The 13,943-nt window shown below is 34.2% G+C and overlaps 3 protein-coding genes across 8 annotated transcripts; 2 read left to right on the top strand and 1 right to left on the bottom strand.

Annotated features, from left to right (window-relative positions):
* The first annotated feature begins 867 nt into the window (after nucleotides 1-867).
* Nucleotides 868-6,831, top strand: LOC114195336 (TMV resistance protein N-like). Of its 6 annotated transcripts, none has more exons than XR_003606470.1 (6): nucleotides 868-1,418; nucleotides 3,629-4,736; nucleotides 4,861-5,151; nucleotides 5,249-5,622; nucleotides 5,729-6,046; nucleotides 6,148-6,434. XR_003606470.1 is itself a non-coding variant. In XM_028085763.1 (5 exons), the coding sequence occupies exons 1-5, from the start codon at nucleotides 922-924 to the stop codon at nucleotides 6,643-6,645; spliced, it is 3,192 nt and encodes a 1,063-aa protein (XP_027941564.1). In that variant the 5' UTR covers nucleotides 868-921; the 3' UTR covers nucleotides 6,646-6,831. The 6 variants fall into 6 exon arrangements, 3 of the variants coding, with proteins under 3 accessions (XP_027941564.1, XP_027941590.1, XP_027941579.1); XR_003606469.1 differs by having other exon boundaries at nucleotides 5,249-5,646; XR_003606471.1 differs by lacking the exon at nucleotides 6,148-6,434 and having other exon boundaries at nucleotides 5,249-5,396; nucleotides 5,500-5,646; nucleotides 5,729-5,841.
* Nucleotides 6,832-8,024: 1,193 nt separating this feature from the next.
* Nucleotides 8,025-10,062, top strand: LOC114192349 (60S ribosomal protein L6-like). Its single transcript, XM_028082048.1, has 4 exons — nucleotides 8,025-8,337; nucleotides 8,891-8,997; nucleotides 9,349-9,530; nucleotides 9,620-10,062. The coding sequence occupies exons 1-4, from the start codon at nucleotides 8,084-8,086 to the stop codon at nucleotides 9,773-9,775; spliced, it is 699 nt and encodes a 232-aa protein (XP_027937849.1). The 5' UTR covers nucleotides 8,025-8,083; the 3' UTR covers nucleotides 9,776-10,062.
* A 724-nt stretch (nucleotides 10,063-10,786) lies between these two features.
* On the bottom strand, nucleotides 10,787-13,943 carry LOC114181597 (FT-interacting protein 1-like). Its single transcript, XM_028068101.1, has one exon. It carries the CDS (start codon nucleotides 13,436-13,438, stop codon nucleotides 11,015-11,017), a length of 2,424 nt encoding a protein of 807 aa, XP_027923902.1. The 5' UTR covers nucleotides 13,439-13,943; the 3' UTR covers nucleotides 10,787-11,014.

Here is a 13,943-nt window from a genome sequence, read left to right as displayed (position 1 = left end):
GTCAATGCCTTAAAAAATAATTGAGTCTCACTATTTTTAAACCACTATCACTTTTTAACACGCCATTTTCTAGGGTCTTACAAATTTCATTAAAGAAACATTGAGGATAAATTTATTAGATTGGAGATGCCTAACAAGAATAAAATTTGCATGTTAAAATGATCCTTTTTTTATTTAGAAACTAAAAATATAACTTAAGAAAGTTAGTAAACCCAATATTTATTTTTATAAAATAAATTTGCATATATAATATTGTAAATGCTTATTCATAACAATTTAGTTTGATTTATTTGATAAGGGTATTATAAAATTTGAAATTATAGCGGTTAAAAAAATATTGGTTGTGTTCACTTCTATTGCGATAGAACAAGTCATTCTCTAGTACTATTTTCGTTAATATATATATATATATATATATATATATATATATATATATATATATATATATATATATATAATATTTCATTTAATTAATTTACAAGTAATTAATAAACTAAATTTTTATTAATAATTTTATTTTTATTGAATGTTTACAATATTTTTTATTCTTGTGGAAGTATATTATTTGATTTTGTATTTTTATTTTTTCTATTTTTTTCAACTTGTTTCTATTTCTGGTGTCTTCAAACTCATAAAAATAACCATTGATCAGTTGAAAAAAATTAAAAAAAAGAAAGGAGAAGAAAGAATAATTTGACAGATAAGTTAAAATTAAAAATAACATTAACTTCATTATGTTAACCACAAAAATCAAATCACATATTTTTAACCAAAAATAGAAAATATTTAAATATTTAGTAAACGAAAATATTTCAAGTAGAGAATTATTTTAATATATATAATTATATAATATAACATTATCCTATATGCAAAATGTGAGGTATTGATATCACACACTTTTGTTTGTGTTGAGTTGTTCTCATGGCTGTGCCATCATTCTCCTTTTCCTTCACCTATGACGTTTTCCTGAGCTTCAGAGGAGAAGACACTCGTTACGGTTTCACCGGAAATCTTTACAGAGCCCTTCGTGACAGAGGAATTCACACCTTCATCGACGACGAGGAGCTTCGCAAAGGAGACGAAATCACCTCTGCACTTGAGAAGGCAATCGAAGGTTCTAGAATTTTCATCATCGTTTTCTCTCTCAACTACGCCTCTTCCTCTTTTTGCTTGAACGAGCTCGCCTACATCCTTCCCCACGCTAAGAGAAATGCTTTGCTGGTTTTGCCACTCTTCTACGACGTCGTTCCTTCCCACGTGCGACACCACACGGGTAGCTTTGGAGAAGCATTGGATGCTCATGAAAAGAGGTTCAGAGGTATGAGTCAGGGTTTTGAGCTTAACATTGAGAAGCTCAACAAATGGAAGATGGCTCTGCGTCGAGCAGCTAACTTGTCTGGCTATCATTTCAAACATGGGTACTATCTTTTAACTTCCATATTCATTCATTTATCACTCCAGATAACCTAGAAATTATTTATTTTGTTCAAATTTAAAGAGCTCCAAACATTTATTTACATCGAAAAATGTTTAAGGTTTAGTTTTTTAGGATAAATTTTAGAAAAATCTTAATTTAGAAAGTTAATTTGATAACCTAAAATCAAAGAATTTCAAATTCTATTTAAAGAAAGACAAATTTGAAAAAGTTTCTATGGTATCCCTTCCTTTCTCAAATTGATGCTTCTCTTTAGATTTTTTAGACTTTTTGAGTTATCTTCATCAAAGTAATCATTTTTTTATATAGTTGAATATTATTTTTGAGTTACCATTAGTTATAATTTCTTTTCTCAATATCAATATTTTTTTTACTCATGTTAAATACATCTTTTTTAGTAACGTCAATGTTTATTATTTTTAGTTGATTTATTAATGGAGTTCTTTCCTACCAATATAAAAACTCAAGATTATTTATTCATGATCAAATTGAATAAAACAAAAACTCAACTCATTACAAAACTATTTTTCAACCGATGTTAGGCATGATTTTTTATTTCACACCAATGAATTTTTTCTTCTTCGAGTGATGCAAATCAGATTTTTTTCAGGGAAAATTGATACGAGTTATTTTCTAGTTAATACTATTGAAGATATTTATTCATGATTGTTGACTAATGTGACTAAGACTATTATTTAGTGGTGGTTGGTAGTCAAATTTGTTTGATTTAAGTATGTAGTGTGTATTTTTTGTCCATATTCGAAAAGTTGAAATGACAAGTTTTATATTTACTAATTGAAATACTTTGTAAAATTTAATAAATTTAAATTCTCTTGTAACAAGATTTAAAATTAAGGTTAAAATACTTTTTATCTCAATTTTCGTCCTGTTTTGTCAATTTAGTCCTAATTTTGTTTTTGTGCTTAAATATCTAATTTTCGTCAATTTAGTCTATTTTGCTAATACCGTTTAAATCATTAACGATAATAAATCATGATCGTCACATGTCATTTCATGATTTTTTTTTTATTTAATTTTTTTAAAATGTCCATATGTCAATTCAGGCTGTCAATGTTTTATATTCACTTTATTTTCTATATGTATTATTTTTGTTCAATTTAGTCACAATTTTGTTTTAAATTGAGCAAATTTGTCTCTCTAGAAACTGAGACCAAATTTAATTTTTATAACCTTCAACTAATTATAACCTTAAAAAAAATATTTAATAAGAATGTGAATTTAGGATTATAACTTCAATATAAAAATTAAATTTGGTCCTAATTTTGAGAAGAACAAAATTGCTGAATTTTAAACAAAAGTATGACTAAATTGAACAAAAATAACAAATATAGAGAATAAATTGAATATAAATCATTGATTTTGATATGTGACACGCTACTAGTTGACACATGGACATTAAAAAAAATTAAAAAAATTAAAACATAATTAAAAATATTAAAAAAATATATAAAAAAAGCCACGAAGTGACATATGACAATCACTATTCATTACCGTTAATGGTTTAAACGGTGTTAGCAAAAACGACAATATTGAACAAAATTGACGAAAATTGAGACATATTTGAACACAAAAACAAAATTAAGATGGATTTGACAAAACTTGAGAAAAACTGATACCTAAAAGGTATTTTAACCTTAAATTAAACAATGTAATTAATGAAAAGAATCAAAATTCTATGTATATAAATGTAAAATTTCAAAGTGTTTTTTTGGTTAAAATACTCTTTAAGTGTTTTAATTCTTATCAAAAATTCAATTAGATATCTGGTGTTTATTTGGTTCGATCTAATCCTTTAATATTATAAAATGATCTAATTAGGTCTTTAGGTTAGTTTGATATTGGATTTTCGTTAAAATTAATATATTAAATCACTTTACCTAAAAAGATTCAAATTAATTTTATTTTGTATGTAAAATGATTTGATGTATAAATAATAAAGAAGTATAAATTATAAAAACATTTTAACCTCAGTAAAAAAAAACTAAATTGAATCAGGATCTAATTGACTAAAATAGGATTTTAACCTTTTTCTTTATAAGGTATAGAACAATAATAAATATTTTTTTTTCTGAGATCATTTTGCTAAAATAACCTCCCTTACTCGTAATTGTATTACTTTTGGCGATAAAAAACATATTTGAAGGGATATATAATTTGACACTGATTGAACAGGGAGGAATATGAATACCAGTTTATCGAGAGGATAGTTGAATTGGTCTCTAAGAAGATTAACCGTGCTCCTTTACACGTTGGGGATTATCCAGTTGGACTAGAGGCGCGGGTGCTAGAAGTAAAGTTGCTTCTAGAAGTAGGATCTGATGATGTTGTCCACTTGGTAGGGATCCATGGACTCGGTGGAATCGGTAAAACCACACTTGCTCTTGCACTCTACAATTCCATCGCTGACCATTTTGAAGGTTTGTGTTTCCTCGAAAATGTGAGAGAGAATTCAAACAAACACGGCCTACATCATCTTCAAAGAATCCTTCTTTCTCAAGTGCTTGGAGAAAATAATATCAACATAACTAGTGTGAGACAAGGAATTTCAATGATGCAGCATAGGCTACGGCAGAAGAAGATTCTCTTGATTCTAGATGATGTTGACAAGCACGAACAGTTACAGGCAATTGTTGGAAGACCTGATTGGTTTGGTCCCGGCAGTAGAGTCATCATCACAACCAGGGACAAACAGTTGTTGTCGTGTCACTTGGTTGAAAAATTATATAAAGTGAAGAAGTTGGAAAAGAACAATGCTCTTCGACTGCTTAGTTGGAAAGGTTTTAGAACAGAAGAAGTTGATACAAGTTATTTGAACGTCATGGATCGTGTACTAGCTTATGCTTCTGGACATCCATTGGCTTTGGAAGTAATAGGTTCGAAGTTGTTTAGTAAAAGTGTAAAAGAATGGGAATCTGCCATCAAACAGTACGAGAAAATTCCTAGCAATCAAATCCTTGAGGTACTTAAAGTAAGTTTTGATGCTTTAGAGGAAGTAGAGAAGAGTGTTTTTCTTGACATTGCTTGTTGTTTCAAAGGATATGCATTGTCAGAGATAGAAGATATTCTTCGTGCTCATTATGGTGATTGCATGAAATATCATATTGGAGTGTTAGTTGAAAAATCTCTCATGAAATATGGCTATAATTCTGTAGTTACGTTGCATGACTTGATAGAAGACATGGGGAAAGAAATTGTCCGAGAGAAATCACCAAAAAATCCAGGGAAGCGCAGTAGATTATGGTCACCAGAAGATATAATTCAAGTTTTGGAAGACAATTCGGTAATGGTTTGTTCCGTTGTTTGATTTATCTTTACTATTATGTAATGTAAATTTAACTAAGCATTTGCACCGCAGACTAACATATATCTGCACTGTGCTTGATTGGTGCCTTTTCTGTCATCAGGGAAGTGGAGAAATTGAAATCATATGTTTGAATTCCTCCTTACCTGACAAAGAAGAAATAGTAGGATGGAACAGAAAGGCCTTCAAAAAGATGAAAAACCTCAAAACACTTATCATTAAAAAAGGTAAATTTTCGGAAGGTCCTAAATATCTTCCAAATAGTTTAAGAGTACTTGAATGGTTGAAATATCCTTCACAAGGGCTACCACCAGATTTTCGTTCAAAGAAACTTGCCATATGCAAATTACCTTCAAGTAGTTTTGGGTCACTCGAATTGGCTGAGTTTTCAAAGGCAAGTATGAACAGTTCATTTTCCAAACCTAATATATTCAACTCCCATCCGAATTGTTAATTTTTGTTTCCTTATTTGTCCTTTTTGTTGGCTGCAGAAGTTCATGAATATGACTCTTCTGAATTTTGATGAATGTGAAGGTTTAACACATATACCTGATGTGTCTGGGCTGCCAAATTTAGAAAAAGTTTCATTCAAGAATTGTAAGAGTTTAGTTACAATCCATGACTCCTTCGGGTTCCTAGGTAAGCTTAACTCCTTGAGTGCTGTTGGTTGCAGCAAGCTTAGGAGTTTTCCTCCCCTCAAATTGACTTCTCTGGAAAATCTTGAACTTTCATATTGTCACAGTCTCGAGAGCTTCCCAGAAATATTAGAAAAAATGGGAAAGATAACAGAACTTGTCTTGGAGGATTGTCACATAAAAGAATTACCATTTTCATTTCATAATCTCACCGAGCTTCAAACATTACAGTTGCGTTGGTGTCCAATATTAAGGTTACCAAGTAGTATTGTCATGATGCCAAAACTGGCCCAGATTATTGCTTGGGAATCTAAAGGATGGCTATTTCCAAAACAGGTTGATGGGGAAGAAAAAGGAAGCTCAATGGTGTCTTCAAATGTAGATTGTCTTGTTCTCTCAGGGTGCAAACTCTCAGATGACTTTTTCCCAGTAATTCCTGAATGGTTTTCTAATGTAAAAGATTTAGACCTGTCAAGGAATAATTTCACGGTTCTTCCTGAATGCATCAGCAATTGTCATTCTTTATGCAAGCTTACTTTAGATAGCTGTCATAGTCTTCAAGAGATTCGAGGGATTCCACCTAACATACGACATTTATCAGCAAGAAATTGTAAATCCTTCACTTCCTCTTGCAGAAGCACTTTACTGAATCAGGTTTTCTCTTGTTTTACTTTTGTTATGTATTTGATTTGATGATGATGATGATGACACTGTACGCAATGGTGCTAAACTTATTAATCGTTTGTGATTAACAGAAACTGCATGAGGCTGGGAACACCATGTTTTGGTTGTCAGGAGCAAAGTTTCCAGAATGGTTCGATCACCACGGTCGGGGACCATCTTGTTCTTTCTGGGTTGGCAACAAATTCCCTTCAATTGCTCTTTGTATTGCTATTGGACAAACTCATATCGAACAAGTTGAAATCGTTGGACCTATCATGATCATCAACGGCATTGAATGTTCATTTGATGAGGAGGAGGATCCTTATTTATATATGCTCCCTCATCACACACATATTTTCGATTTGCAACATATAGTTTTTTCAGATTATCTAGACAGATATGTTTCAGAAAATGAATGGAACCATGTGGAGATCACATACTCAGTGGAGCAGAGATTCAATAAAAAAGACAAACATGCGGTGACCCCAATCTCTATAGAAAATGGAATCTATGTGTTGAAACAGAGGAGCAGCATGGAGGATATTCAATTCACTGATCCCCACAAAAAGAGAAGATTAGATGTTGTCTAAAATAAATTCATTTCTTCCACCAATGCATTCACTGGTTAATGATATGAATTGAAATTAACATTTAAATATTTTTCCTTATTTTTGATCTGCAAAAGTGCAGTCTATATGGAAGTTTGCTGAGTACAAAAGAAAATGGCTTGGATGAAATAATAAACAACCAATCTTCTTGAGTTTTCCCTCCTTTTATATCCATGATTCCCACAAAATTCTAGGTCCATATTCTTCTGATCTAGGTATATATGGGTCAGATAAACAATCCTGATTTTGCATTTTATCGAAATAGTATAATAACGTGTTATTCAAATTTGTTCATTAGTTTTTTTGTTAAATTCTTCGGTTAAAAATTACCCACTGCTGGAACTTAAACTTAACTTTTACATTACTATGAAAGACAATATTATTTATTTATCATTAAATTTATTTGATAATTAATAATTTGCCTTAACTGGAAGATCGTTATAATGAGTGCATTTTAGAACGTCCTAGTTTCTTTGCTGTTTATAAAGTAAAAGTTTATATAGTTAACTTTTAAGAAAGCATACCAAATATAATAAAAAATTATAATATAATTAATAAATGTGGATAGTTAAGTTATAAGAACATTGTTTACGAACATTAGTTTTTCAATTTCTTTAAACATAAAGTAATTTACAAAAAATTATTAAATATAAGAAACAAATACAATCTTCTTCTAGTTTTAAAAAATGTTCACTGAGCTTAATTTAATGAAAAAATAGTAATTAGCATTATTTATAGAATCAACACACCTTCAGATAAGTGCGGATTAAAATAGATTAAAATATTGTTTTTGAAGAAATAAAATAAAACGTGGGTTTGTTTGTCTTTTTAGCTTCTAATTTAAAAGCTAATGTTGAAAGAATATAAGTCATAGAGAAGAAAAAGAAACAATTAGCATTTAACAGAAATGTTACACTTAGTGTAATAATTCACTTCGGCATTCTACTAGAAGAGAAAAATAGAAATTTCTCAACAATATAAGAAAGAAGCTTATTTCTCTACTAATTCAAACAAATTTCAATTCAAATTTAGTACTTATAATTCAAATAAGTAATTTACCTGGAGATTTTAATATGTTTAACAAATTAACTCTAGAGGATAATTTTATAGGATTGAGAAATTATAGATAATTATAAAAATTATTTGAAGAATTAACAAAAAAACACTAAGTTTACTCACTTTCAAATGATGAATAATTTAAAATAATCTCTTAAACTGCACTGTTATAATTATAAAAGTTCTAAGTTTATAAATTACACTGCTATAATTATAAAAAAGCCCAAACCTTCATGGGTCAAGTTTAGAGAGCCCAACCCATTAAGCAGAAATTGAGGCGGGTATATAATAGACTAAGTGTTAGGGTTTTTCACCACGAGCCTCAGCGGAAGGAAAGGAAGAAGCAGAAGGAAAGGAAGCAGCAATGGCGCCGAAGAAGCCGAGAACCGTGTCGAGGAACCCTGAACTCATTAGGGGTATTGGAAAGTACTCAAGGTCGCAGATGTACCACAAGAGGGGCATCTGGGCCATCAAGGCCAAAAACGGCGGCGTTTTCCCTCGCCACGCCCCTACGCCTAAGCCCGACGCCCCAGCCCAGAAGCCTCCCAAGTTTTACCCTGCCGATGATGTCAAAAGGCCCCTTGTCAACAAGCACAAGCCCAAGCCTGCAAAACTCAGGTCCTTTCTTTCTCACTCTTATGTGTGTGTTTGATGCTTTGATTTGTTTGGTATGATTGTGTTTTATGTTACGAGGGAGGGTTTTATTGTTTTTAGAAAATGTGGGTTTTATTGTTTTTAGAAAATGTGGAACAAAAAAGAAGGGTTTTTAGTTTTCGGAGGATGGAGGATGGGATGTTATGCAGATTGAATCTATTGTGTTTGTGTGCGTTTTAGTGTTTTGATTTGTTAGCTATGATGGGTCTTTAATTGTTCTGTGGTCTTAAATGTTAAAATGTCAATATTTTTCTGAGATGTAGTGTCTCTTGTTTGGAATATAAGGAAAAATATGTCTATGTGATTTTGTTGTTCAATGATGAAATTAACAGTTTTCTAATATTGAAATATCCGTTATATGTATTCTGATAATTGCGTCTTGTTTTGTCAAGTGATTGGTGTGCTTTGAACTTCAGAGCTAGTTTTGCAGTTTTTGTTGGATAATAAAAGCGAACATTTTTCCAATATATAAAATATCCTATTATTTGTTGTCTTATATTTTGTGTTTCCTCTTCAGGGCTAGCGTTACTCCAGGAACTGTGTTGATCCTGCTTGCTGGCAGATTCAAGGGAAAGAGGGTTGTTTTCCTGAAGCAGCTTCCATCTGGATTGCTTCTTGTAACAGGTGTGTTGTGCTTGTGATGAGATTAAACGTTGTTCAACTAGTTTTTACGTGATGAGCTTTGTTGGTAACCTTTGTTGGTAACGGGTTCTTCATTTTGTTGTAGTCTTATGCTTCAATGACTTAATCTGATTGCTCTGGTTTCTCACTTCTTTAACATAATTGATTGACAAGGGCTTCTTATTTTTGCTGTTGTCTACCCTTCAACATTGTTAGTTCTGTTTTGTGAAACATAATGTTCTCTGGTTACTGTTATATGTTTCCCCGCAATTATTGTTTCTTGTCATATGATTTGTCCCTCAATTCAAATGTGAACTTTCTTCTGTTCTGATCTTAATGTCTTTGTGTTTTTAGGGCCCTTCAAGATCAACGGTGTTCCTCTTAGAAGGGTGAACCAATCATATGTCATTGGTACATCCACAAAAGTGGACATCTCTGGTGTTAATGTTGATAAATTTGATGACAAGTACTTTTCCAAGGATGCCAAGAAGAAGAAAACAAAGGGAGAAGGCGAGTTCTTTGAGGCAGAGAAGGAGGTTCGTTTAACAATTTAATTTTAATGTATTCCATTTTAGGTTGAGCTACTTATGTGATGCTGATCATTACTTTAATTTTCCTATTGTAGGAGAAAAATGTGCTTCCCCAAGAGAAGAAAGATGACCAGAAAACCGTGGATGCTGCTTTGTTAAAGGCAATTGAGAGTGTTCCAGACCTGAAGTCTTACTTGGGTGCTAGGTTTTCTTTGAAGGCAGGAATGAAGCCCCATGAACTAGTCTTCTAGAGTGCCTAAATTATTTTCCTCATTCTGTTTTGTCGAGCTTTCTCTTCCTAATAGTCGCACTGTCTTCGTTGTACTGGATCTTTATTTTTGTTAAAGTTTTTTTTACCAGTTTTGGTTCTAGTTGTTTTATACATTATTATCGATTGATACATTAGTATGTGTTTTGTCTCTATCCAAGTTGCTATCGTGCGTGTGTAGTAGCCAGGCAAAAAGTTTATACGTTGTTCTGTTGAGGTGGATTAACTCACGTTATGTTAATTGAACACCTCTGCTGCCAGTTTGTATCCCATTCTGCTTTATTCGTGCTGGGATGTAAATTTTAGGTGAAAATGCGTTTAGCCTTTTGTTCTTTTTTGTAGTAGTTGGTTTTAATCTTCCAAAACTGGAATCGTTTGAAATTGGTATTGCTACGATTTTGCAGTGCTTACTTAATTTTGTTGTCGATATTTTTGTAGACCTCGAAATCAATATAAATTAGCTCTTGGTATTGTAGAATTATGGAACTTTAACTCGATTTTTACACTTTGGGATTTGATTTACTAGTTTGAAGGAAGAGGTATCAAAACTAAGTTTCTGTAATTTAAAAGAGACTAAAATCATAATTTTCCTATTTGCGTTGAACAAGAGTAATTAGAAGGTAGATGATGGTATTGCATTGATCAAATATATTCGATTTGTGAAACAATGAGTGTTGGAATGGATTCTGATTAAATAGGGTTGGTTAACGGTTTATAAATTTTAAATTCAAAGAACTCTCTATTCAACCCAACATATTAAATATAAATATATAATAACAAATATTATTTATCCAATCATCTATAAGATAATATTATATATTTAATTATGAGCATTATTTATGTATGTATTATAGATAAGTACTGTTAAGATTTTTATTATTATTAAGAAACATTAGAAATATTTATTTTGAAGGTGTGGTTTTAATTAGTGTCCTTTAATTGTATGTCAAACTAACAAACCAAGCTATTTGCATAATTAGACTGCTGCTGTGTTATCATTGATATCGGCTAGGTAAGTTTACAGAACTGTCAGACTATGAGACAAAGTTCCACCATTTCAGTTTTGTTACAAAGGTTAAATTCAGTGATGCTGATCTAAATCAGCTATCTAAACATCGTCAAATGAGATTGATCTTGATAAGCAGAAATTCAAGTAAGTTACAACATTAAAAGTAAAACTCCACGTAATGAATAAAATGCATTCTGAACTCTTCACTATGCATCACAGCATGCTATCTGTTCTAGCTGGAAGCCTCTTGAAGAAGTTGCTGGGTACAGAAGGAAGTTTGCTACGAAACTTTGGATGCCTTAGATAATACAAACCCGTTACCATAGCCACCACTTTTGGTGGTGTTGCATAGAGAACCACAGCTGAACACAAACTGAACACCACGAAGAGGCTGGTGGCTCTGGTGTCTCTCCAACTCAGTAGAGAATGAAACCTCTCTCCCTGCGTTGCTATGTCCCCAACCACTGTTTGGATCCTTCCAGCAACACTTCTAAGCTTGTCATACCTCATTCTCACCACATCATGCGGTCTAGAAGTTGGGAATGTGTCAAACTCTTCATCAAGTTCATCAGGGTGAACAGCTTCCGCCCATGAGAGTTTTGTGTCCATGTGGGGTGGGTTCCTAGGCCTAAACCTATAGTTCCACAGTCCTATCAAGAACATGTAGAGGAACAAAGTTGGAAGTATCAATTCAGGGTAGCAAATGAGTATGAGGAAGAGAATGTGAACCAGCACGGATGTGATGGGGTTCTTCCAATGGCAAACTTGGCTAAACCACTGCCCCATTGTGATCATGCCAGAGAAAAGTGACATGATGCGGAAGAAGTTGGCTTTGCTTCTTCTCATGCTCCACATATTGGAATCAACATCCAACATGTACTCCACCACCTCCTTCCTGAGGGGAGGTTCAGCTCTTCCAAGCCTACCGGCCACAATGTTCATGGCTTGGTACCTCAAACTCTCTATCTGGTTAACTGTGAAAGGGTGCAAGTAATGCATCTTTGGAAGCAATGGTTGGCCATAAATGTAAACCATGTTAGCCAGTGAGAGGCTAGTGAACCTCACGGCTAGCTGAAGCTCACCCATTTTCTTCACACCATGAGGGTGCAAAACAAGAAGTGGATAACTATGAGTGTATATCCTATGAGCTTCAAGTGTTGAGAGTCTAATTCTTACCTTTCCAATTCTTGAATCCCTGGCAGCAGTGCCTGCAGTGGCTTTTTCGCCACCACCTAAATGGCAGTTGTCAAAAACTCCGAGTGTTATCACAGAGCATGGATCATAAACCTCCCATGTGTATTGCTCATTCCATTTTGGACTATGAGTGTCAAGAATTGTTCTGGTTCTGACCCATTTTTGACCGTACTTTGCCACACAGTATGCATCTGTGCTGCCATGGCCATCTCTCATCTTCATTGGAAGGAGCCCTTGTGCTCCTAGGATGCCTACTTCAAGTACTCCAATTGGCTGCTTCCATAGCTGTCTAGCTGTTGGTTTTTGGTCACTTGAGTACAAAGTGGACTCATCAAGGACGTGGTATCCACCTTCAAGGCAAATTCTTAGGTGAATCCTGCTTGAAAATTTAAGCTCATTTCTTCTATCAGCTTCCATCATTCCAAAACCAAACTTCTCAAGATTGAACCAGCGCGAATGAACTGGCCTGTGGTCTAGCCGCTTCTCAAAGAGGGTCAGTGGCAACACTATCTTCCCAAGTACTTCATCTTTTGAAGGGTGCACACGATCCTCCACAGTGATTGTCAACTTCTCCTCAAATGGTTCAGCCGCCACAAAGATCAAATCTTCGTTCCAAATTGGAGTGGTTGTTCTAGTTGGACATATCTTGGTCTTCAGCACTTGGCTCCCCATATGAACCTTCACAAACACCTCTGGCAGACGGTTTCTGTCACCTGGTATCACATCTTGTGCTTCAATGACATTCACCCTGAGATACCACAGTTTTGGTGACAGATAAACCTTTGATCTGACATTGAAAACTCCCTCTCCATACACAGTGGCAGCATCCGAATGCCAAGCCTCTGAGAAGGCCTCATCAGCTTGAGTTCCCATCCACACTGCAACCATGATATCACCACCTCCTCTTCGGTCATCGAGTCTGTACCACTGCGGAGCCAGTGGACTATCCGGGGGAACTCTGGTTGGAACCTCATTGAGATCAAATGCAACCCTTCCAATACAATCATCTCTTCCCAACATTTCTTTGTCTTTCACTATGACTTCCAAAACAGAAGATTGAATTCTGTCCTTGGAGAAAGCGTAGACTTGGTTCCATTCTGGGTTTGTTTTGTTCTCTACGTGCTTTGTTCTCCCCTTGTAGTTCCCCAGCTTCACTTCCACATAAGGATCACATCTTGAGGTAAGAGTGCTTCGGTGAAGATCCTTGGCTTTCACTATCCTTACATACAGATAGAACATCTGCTCAACAAGATCATGTGTGCTCGAGAATCTTTCACCACCACTCATCCACCCTCTTCTGGCATTTGGCCACCGCTCCCCCCCGAGCTGTGGATCGGTCTCCCTCAGATTGTAGTCTTCATCTTGCCTACTAGGTTGAACTTGAGGACCAACTGAGTTCATTGTGGCTGGAGCACCTCTTTGTCTTCTCTTTATTGAAATCATTGGTTGCTGCTACTTGGTGTTTGTGTAGTTGCTGTTTTGAATGTTTTCTTTCTTTCAGATCTTGACCAGTATCAATGCCACTACACTGCAGCTGAGTTTACTTTCTCAGCTCCTTTTGTGATTGATTCTGGGGTGTCCTCTTTGTGATCAGCTTTTGATGTTATGTCAGAAAGGTCAATGTTTTCTGTGGTTGGGAATGGACAATGAGGAAGAATGGTGGTGTTGGATTTGCATTCTTGTACTTTTGGTGAAGTTGGAGATGAGAGGTTTTCTAATTCTGAAGTAGGAAAGTTAGAAGGAAGGTTTTGTTGCATCCAAATGGAATAACAGATTGTGATTCCAAGTGGGGTTCAGGTTCTTTAGGATAATTCTGGTTCTTCTTAATTGGTGTTCAAACTCTACTTCTTCAACAAATGCAATAATGTGTCTATGTCACAGCAAGCTGAAGCTTATATGGCTGTTCACAAGTAACCCAATATTCGATTCTGAAGCAACCAGATTCTAC

This window comes from Vigna unguiculata, chromosome 1 (genome assembly GCF_004118075.2).
Source record: "Vigna unguiculata cultivar IT97K-499-35 chromosome 1, ASM411807v1, whole genome shotgun sequence".
In the NCBI taxonomy this organism is placed as follows: domain Eukaryota; kingdom Viridiplantae; phylum Streptophyta; class Magnoliopsida; order Fabales; family Fabaceae; genus Vigna; species Vigna unguiculata.
Note: the sequence above shows the minus strand (reverse complement) of the source record. Positions and strands in the feature narration are given on the sequence as shown.

Bases quoted from the DNA above. Each gene is read 5' to 3' on its own strand.
- LOC114195336 (XM_028085763.1), top strand. From the start codon at position 922: ATGGCTGTGCCATCATTCTCCTTTTCCTTCACCTATGACGTTTTCCTG. The intron at 4,737-4,860 runs GTAATGGTTTGT...TTCTGTCATCAG, and splicing joins AAGTTTTGGAAGACAATTCG to GGAAGTGGAGAAATTGAAAT. The intron at 6,047-6,147 runs GTTTTCTCTTGT...TGTGATTAACAG, and splicing joins GAAGCACTTTACTGAATCAG to AAACTGCATGAGGCTGGGAA.
- LOC114192349 (XM_028082048.1), top strand. From the start codon at position 8,084: ATGGCGCCGAAGAAGCCGAGAACCGTGTCGAGGAACCCTGAACTCATT. The intron at 8,338-8,890 runs GTCCTTTCTTTC...TTTCCTCTTCAG, and splicing joins CCCAAGCCTGCAAAACTCAG to GGCTAGCGTTACTCCAGGAA. The intron at 8,998-9,348 runs GTGTGTTGTGCT...TTGTGTTTTTAG, and splicing joins TGGATTGCTTCTTGTAACAG to GGCCCTTCAAGATCAACGGT.
- LOC114181597 (XM_028068101.1), bottom strand. From the start codon at position 13,438: ATGATTTCAATAAAGAGAAGACAAAGAGGTGCTCCAGCCACAATGAAC.